The 8,427-nt window shown below is 40.7% G+C and overlaps 1 protein-coding gene across 1 annotated transcript; it reads left to right on the top strand.

Annotated features, from left to right (window-relative positions):
* On the top strand, window positions 1–8,100 carry LOC112252696 (potassium voltage-gated channel subfamily A member 1-like). The gene has a single exon (XM_024424166.2). It carries the CDS (start codon window positions 229–231, stop codon window positions 1,705–1,707), a length of 1,479 nt encoding a protein of 492 aa, XP_024279934.1. The 5' UTR covers window positions 1–228; the 3' UTR covers window positions 1,708–8,100.
* The last annotated feature ends 327 nt before the right edge of the window (window positions 8,101–8,427 follow it).

The following is an 8,427-nucleotide window of genomic DNA, read 5'->3' as shown; positions in this document are numbered from 1 at the left end:
CAGCAGCAGATGCAGCGGAGAGCAGCAATGGTCGAGTCAGCGAGAACCGCAGTGGAGCCGCACTGAGGCAAAGCAAGCTAGCCCCTTATCTGGGGACTAGGACAACACATAGTTGGAGAAAAAGAAGAGGAATTTAGAAGTAAATTGTATCAACCCAAAACCTGAATGCTGCCTGTTCAATCAGATTAACCGGATAACCGGAATTCCAAAACTCCTTGGACCTACAAGATGACCGTTGTGGCAGGAGATAACATGGATGAGACCGCAGCCGTACCGGGGCACCCGCAGGACGCGTACCCCCCCGACCATGAAGACCACGACTGCTGCGAAAGAGTGGTCATCAACATTGCGGGGATGCGGTTCGAGACCCAGCTCAAAACTCTCTCCCAGTTCCCGGAGACATTGTTAGGCAACCCCAAGAAGAGGATGCGTTACTTTGACCACCTGAGAAACGAGTATTTCTTTGACAGAAACCGTCCCAGTTTCGATGCCATCCTCTACTATTACCAGTCCGGGGGTAGGCTGAGAAGGCCCGTCAACGTCCCGTTGGATATGTTCTCTGAAGAGATAAAGTTTTATGAGTTGGGAGTGGATGCCATGGAGAAATTCCGTGAGGATGAGGGCTTCGTCAGGGAGGAAGAACGTCCTTTACCTGAGAAGGAATTCCAGCGTCAGATCTGGTTGCTTTTTGAGCACCCAGAGAGCTCGGGTCCGGCCAGAGGGATTGCTATAGTATCTGTAATGGTAATTCTGATTTCCATAGTCATATTTTGTTTAGAGACTTTACCCGACTTGAAAGAGGACCCTAGGGGTCGTTTTAAGACTGTAGGGAATCATACATTTTACTACAAACCAAACATCCTAACCGACCCTTTCTTCATTATTGAAACTCTTTGCATTATCTGGTTCTCGTTTGAGTTGTTAGTGCGGTTTTTCGCGTGCCCAAGCAAGGCAGTCTTCTCCAAAAACATGATGAACATTATCGATATAGTGGCCATCATCCCTTACTTCATCACACTGGGCACGGAGCTGGCTGAGGACCCCGAAGACCAGGACGAGGGCATGGGGGAGCAGGCGACATCTCTGGCCATCCTCAGGGTAATCAGACTGGTCAGAGTGTTTAGAATCTTTAAGCTGTCACGACACTCCAAAGGATTGCAGATCCTGGGACAGACCCTCAAGGCCAGTATGCGCGAACTCGGATTGCTGATATTCTTCCTCTTCATCGGAGTCATCCTCTTCTCCAGCGCGGTGTACTTCGCAGAGGCCGAGGAGAAAGGGTCGTACTTCGGCAGCATACCGGAAGCTTTCTGGTGGGCCGTGGTGTCTATGACAACTGTGGGCTATGGGGATATGGTGCCTGTCACTATAGGGGGCAAGATAGTGGGTTCCCTTTGCGCCATTGCTGGTGTGTTGACGATTGCGCTCCCAGTGCCTGTCATTGTGTCCAACTTCAACTACTTCTACCATAGGGAGACCGAGGGAGAGGAGCAGGCCCAACTCTTAAACGTTAGTGAACCAAACATTAGTGAAAGCAACTCTAGTCGCCGCAGCTCGTCCACTGTCAGCAAATCAGAATACATGGAAATTGATGGAGATATTAATAATAGCATCGACAATTTTAGAGAGGCAAACCTCAGAACTGGCAATTGCACTCTAGCAAACCAAAACTGTGTAAATAAAAGCAAGCTGCTCACAGATGTGTAGAATCGAATGAGAAAACATGGGACTTACATGATGCGGTCACACGTTGAGTACGCCATCCTTTTTGAATGCTTCATTCGCCTCCTATAAGCGCTCTATGGCATTATGACAACAACCATGCTCACCAATTTGAAAGGAATTATTTGAAAGGGGAAAATGAAAATGAAGCCGTTATATGAAAATGAAGCCGTTATTAGAGAACACGACAGCTAGAGTAATTCATTATTTTAAAAAATGATCATTCAAATACGTATTTAAAAAATATAAAAAAGAAACATCAACTTCTATTTAACACGCACACGCATAATCGCGCGCCCTTGGAGGACGACTAACCAACACCACTTAGACGACATATCTGTTTTTATCAGACAAAGCCAGGCGTGATAATTAAAACGTTATGCATCGGTACAGATAACATTTCAGCAAGTGCACACTGCATCAATGATAAAATGCATCATAAATACCATCTGCTGCGAAGAGAGAGACACGCAAGTCAGGATCTGCAGCACCCAGTCAGTGGTCAGGCCGACCGACACCTGGCCTGAAGTCCGAGGCGACTCCTCTACCCCTCTGTCATCAAAGGATCTACTATCCAGCAAAGCACCTTATAGGAAAAATACTGATAACGGAGGATCACTGATCTCCTGGTTTGGATGTTAAAAAGAGGCTGATGATCTACTTGCCTCAGTCTGAAAAACCTACGGACATCCGCAATGCTGCTATTTTCCAGCAGTAAAATGCTGTAATTATGATATCAGCAAGTGGTACAATGGCATTTTTGCCCGTTAGATGCAAGACAGCACAATGATATAACAGAAGAGCTTCACATGAGCATGTTTAGAAGAGACATACATTTTGATATTGGCATGCGTGATGATGAGACATAACCTTATAATAATGCTACAAATATATTTATTTAGAATTTTCCATCCCCCTATGCCTTCATCCGATTCCCCTTTATTATTCGTTTTCACTTAGAGTGCAGAACTGGTTTGAAATAGTTTTTGATTTGAAAATTCCTAATTATTTAGCGAGTGAATGTTTAAAAAAATCTTAAGGGAAACAGTAACTAAACGAAGATCATAGCATGAGAAAAAGTCAACTGCATTATGGCCTATCGACTATGGTACTGTGTATCCTAGTATATCTAAATGCATGACGTCAGTATTCAGCTTGTTGCAATTACAGACACTGAACGTGTATCATACTGTCATGGAAACGAAACGTGGAAACTTAAAAAAAATCTCTGAACCGTTTCTGAAATGTGACAAAATATATCCAAAACCCAACTCGGGGATGCTGACTTTCTCATTTAAAACGTAGGAGATCAAAGAAGCAGAATAAATACTTATTATCCAAATGCATATACTCATAAAGCACCAATTTACAGTATTACTTCAATTATGCAGTGCATGGACCTTTGAACATAGAAAAAGTAAACCTATTATGAGTCAGGCCTTCCATTTCACCACTAAATTTAGGGATACGTTTGTTTGTTTTCACAAACAAAACAACAGAAACAACTCTCATTTTACTGAAATTAGCCTTTGTTTAATAGATATTGCCAATAATCATTTTGTACATTAGTTGCTAGTGCCTTTACCCCGCTCACCATGCAACAGGCTCAGTGAAAGTGCCTCTGTGTATGTAGCCTACAATGGAAATCCATGACAAGTTGAACAGATCAGATGCAAAAGATCTTGCTTGCTTCAGCACTATGATGCTGTTATTATTGTTGTTGATGATGAGGATGATGACAATTGATTATTCGGATCATTATTAATACAGTCAGAGAATGTTTGGTGAAAACAACCATGGAAGTGCACTACCAACATGATCCATAGTTGAGTTGACCCAAGACTAGAACAATATTCCAACAACCCCCCCCCCCCTAGTACTTTATACTTCTCCACCCATGCACCACTTCAAATCAAAAGTGAATATCCATTGCTTTGCTTTGCTTGTGTTGCTGTTGCAATTGATTTATGTGCCATAAAGTCTTTTAAATGTGTCTACCTCAGTGAGGTCACTGCAGAACTCACTGCAGAGCTGCAAGCCAGGCTATTCTTCGATGCATAAACATGCAACATGGCCTCTAAGTGGAGTAGACTGTGGTCATCAGGGCCTGTGTTTATAAATGGTCTCAGAGTGCTTGAGTGCTGATCTAGGATTAGGTCTCCCCACTGTCCATGTAATCTTATTCATTATGACCTAAAAGACTCATCTGATCCTAGATCTGTACTCCTACTCTGAGATGCTTTATGAATACAGACACTGATGTTAAACTCTTAGATTGGCCCCTAAAAGTAGCCTTAGAGAAGCACTTAGGTCTTAGGACACACATACTGCACCAACCACCCGTACCCCTATCCCATTTTCCTTCCAAGCTACGCACAATCAAAAAATAAAATAAACACATTACAATAGTAGTAGAGTTGACTAGAGCATAGTGATGTAGACTGACTGATTCTCGAAAAACCTGTTGATACAAATGGTTTGGTTTGGATTCTTTAGTATTACAGTTGTTGAGAAGTAAGGCAGGTTTGCTACTGTTAAATCATAGAAATACCCTGGGCAATTTTATCTGCGAATGTCTGAAAGTGTGCCACACTTCATTGATATGTGTATTAATAGAAATATAATTACTCCCATCCATCACAGAACATTGACTTGAATGGGAATGTTCATTCTAGCAATTCCATTTCTAAGTGTGTACCTGTCACAGAATGACAATGGAGCAGCCAGGGGCTCTTACACTGATTTTTTAGCATATTGGAATTTCACTCTGGGCAATATAAGTGCATTATTAGATGCTACACCGTTTTTGCAGGTTCCATTTGCTCAATAGCTACATGTATTTCATAATTGAGTCTTCCAGCTCTCCGCAAAGCTTACTGATGCCTTGTGAATCTTGTTTCGTTATTGCAGCAAAATTTGTCCTGTAAGTGTGTGAAATGACCAGATGATTTAGGGTCAAGATATATGTTGCTATGGTAGCGACACAATGTCTGTGACACTGAAGTTGAGGGGTTATACACAAGACAGATGTTATGAGACCACACGTAAACATGGTAAAGATTCAAAGGCCCTTATGATGGTATGTCATTTGGTGAAAAGTACTGTACCATGTTTCCTTTCTCTTTTTCCATTGGCCTTTACTGTATGTATAAACCCCTCAACTAAAATGTCTCAGCTAGTGAAGCATTTGCTTTCATCAGTTTGTGCAAAGGCTATACCTTTTGTGGACCAGCAGAAAGCCTCTATGTGCACATTGGTTATGGACGAGGCCTTTTTTTGATTCTGTGAATCGAGTTGCTGGTCGTTTTGTGCTATATGTTATCGGCTATGTTCTCTTTATTTGCTCATGGTCGTTCTAGTGTATTGCTGGGGGAACTTGGAATGTGTCTGTCTACAACAGGTTTGGTGTCTGTCTATGCGAGAGCCTTCCTAGACGTCAGTTCATTTGACATTATGAGGTGAATGTGTCAGTGGAGTTGACATATCAGTGCAAAAAATTTTTACTTCTGTGTCAGGGATTTTTAAGGTTTCTAACCAAGAGAATGCCATCAGGTCTTAAGAACAGACATATAGAATACCCCAAAATACAACAAATAAAAAGTGATTATCCACAGCAACGTTATCTATACCATGTACAGTAGCTAGCTGACCATCGGGTAAATTATATAGTTTTACCATATGTGGTTTCTCTTATGGCCCAGAAGTGTGGTTGGACAAAACAGGTTCTATTCCACCAAATACCCATGATGCAACAGTTCAGAGTGAGGTTGAGGGAACACATGCAAACCCCCTCATGTCACGATACCAGTGCATCCATTGCTCTTGCTGTGAGGGCAATCTATGTATGGTGCTATGCATTCAATTATTCTACAACAAAAAAAAATGCATTCTTATAGTAATAGAATTGCAGTTACCTGTTTCTTAGAAACCTTTGTAAAATAGGAGTTGAATGAATCTATTTTAAAAAAGATGTTGAGGAAAAAGACGATCTCTTGACAAGACATTTACAACAAGCGACCATCCTTTTGAACGGTAGTGTAGTGTTATTTTTACAGTGACCATCCAATCCCCATCAAACTCAAAGGTTGATCTGGAGTCGTTTTCTAGTTAGGACCCTATGTTGATAAATGGGGCAAAGTAGTCAGTAGCACCCTCCCGGAGGGAATTAATAGCCTGAAATGCAATGCACTTACAGCCAGCTGCTGGATTGAATGGCTGTGTGTTTAGTGTGAAGGAGAGTCAGAGAAGGTGCCTATATTGTTATTTTTTTATTATTTTTTTGCATTCATTTGAAACGCTTTCAGAGATGTATGTTCTTCAGAAGAAAGACGTGTGTGAGAAGGTCTTTTAAAAAATGTAATTCAGAGAAATGACAACACAAAAACAAAAATATAAGTAAACCATACCTATCTAAAAAAGTAGTAAGAAATCATTTAGCTATAGTAAAATAGAGTATAGCAAGAAAATATATATTGCAAAAGGCCAAAACCAATGATGACTATCTTTTCATTGTGTGTCTTATTTTTTTGACTTCTGTGGCAGTGTACTACGATTGTCGGATTGTTTTTAGGAAGAACATGCCATAATATACTGAAATATCAAATACTCTATAATAATGTGTTCCTCTGGCAAGCCATGATAATTAAACTGAAGTAGCCTACTATTATCAATTTATTGTAGGCCTACATTTGAATGATATGGACTACAATCCACTATATTAGCACTATATTAGCATCTGGATATATGGATCGTCTTCTCATTTCATTTAAAGAAATACTGGAAAATTCATCCTAACCAACCACACCATTTAAGAGCGTTTCCAAATGCCCATTACTAAAAACCAACAGATAATGTATAGATAATGTATACATATCTCAACGGCAACCTACTGATCACAAAAACTGCATGGTCAACAGAAGACTGCATGAGCTTTTCAAAACTGTGGATCAGCTATAATAACAGTTGCATCACTTCAAAGAAAACCCTTGCGTTCATCTACACCAAAGCCTTTTTTAAAATATGAAATACCCTCCTTTATTATACATTTCTGGTTTTCTTTTTATTGAAAAACATTACCGTTTGCTTAAGATATTGACAAACACTTTGATCTCGGATCAGGCGTACCTTCTGGTTTTCATCTTGGATCAGGCGTATCTTCTCGTTTTCATCTTGGATCAGGCGTATCTTCTCGTTTTCATCTTGGATCAGGCGTACCTTCTGGTTTTGATCTTGAATCAGGCGTACCTTCTGGTTTTCATCTTGGATCAGGCGTATCTTCTCGTTTTCATCTTGGATCAGGCGTATCTTCTCGTTTTCATCTTGGATCAGGCGTACCTTCTGGTTTTGATCTTGAATCAGGCGTACCTTCTGGTTTTCATCTTGGATCAGGCATACCTTTTGTTTTTCATCTTGGATCAGGCATACGTTCTGACTATTGACATCCCATCATGTTCAAACTAGCCTGGTCTCAGGTCTGTTTGCGCCGTCTTGCCAACTATTTGGTCGTTGTCAGGCCAAACATGTTTGGCAATTACCAATGACAACAATCATAGGAGTTGGCTGTACAGCACAAACAGATCTTTGACCAGGCTATATGTTCAAACCTCACTTTAGTTAGAATGGTGATGAGAGGTGACTAGTTTTTGTTTGATGACAGGGATATGATGGTAGACGTGTGATTACTACGAGTTTGTTGTCCTGTCCATCCATCAGACATGCTTCACATCCCAAATGACACCCTATTACTTATATAGTGCTTTACTTTTGACAAGAGTAGTGCACTAAAAAAGTAGTGCACTAAAAAGGCAACAGGGTGTGATTTTGGATACAACCATTGTGCATCTACATGAATAGAGGAATGACATCCTATAGAAAACCTATAAGAATCTATGGAAATGTGACCAAGTGCATTGTATTTAGGGAAGCTGGCTTGCTTTGGAGCGAGCAGCTCAGCGGCACGAGGGACTGTTGACTCCTGGGGTCTGTTCAGGAGGGTGCAACGTTACAAGACATTCAGATAGAAATGTATTGTGCAGATGAGATATGACCATCTGTCATGTAGAACAGTGAGTCATATCAGCTATACCCATTACATGTCTAACTGCAACATTCTCAATGTTTCACGTCGCTGAATAAACCCATGCTCTTTTTTATTATAAGTAGTCCATTTGCCTACTGAACTTTGCAAATGTGTTCTTTTATGTTTGATTGTCATCATTCATGTTTTGTTTTACGAGGATTATGCTACGATACGCTCAGTTTGTCAGACGTCTGACAAAGGCATCGTCTGTGATCTATGCAAGGGTATTTCTTTTCTTACTTATGTCACAACTCATGATTTCATCGTACATCAAATACAATAAATTTTTAAGGATCTCATTGTGTATTTTCATTTGTTACTTGGTAAAAGGAGGTTTGGCTGTCTAGTCAAGTCTATAGGTGCTGACTGTGTACTTGTGAGCCATTAAGGGTTCAAGTATCCCATTCGGCTTCTATCCAAACCCCATTGGTGACCTTCCCAATGACACAGTCAGTGGACCAGTTTGCACCGGTACTCTCACATTACATTCAGGGGAGTCTTGATCAATTACAAACATCTTAGTACTTCAATATCGATAAACACCTGTATTAATGAATGTGGATTGAAAACTACCCACCCCTGCAATCAGGCACTACCTTAAATACCTGGCTACAGTCCATGTCACC

The sequence above is a fragment of the Oncorhynchus tshawytscha genome, linkage group LG06 (genome assembly GCF_018296145.1).
Source record: "Oncorhynchus tshawytscha isolate Ot180627B linkage group LG06, Otsh_v2.0, whole genome shotgun sequence".
Classification (NCBI taxonomy): domain Eukaryota; kingdom Metazoa; phylum Chordata; class Actinopteri; order Salmoniformes; family Salmonidae; genus Oncorhynchus; species Oncorhynchus tshawytscha.
This window is presented reverse-complemented; position numbering and strand designations above follow the sequence as displayed.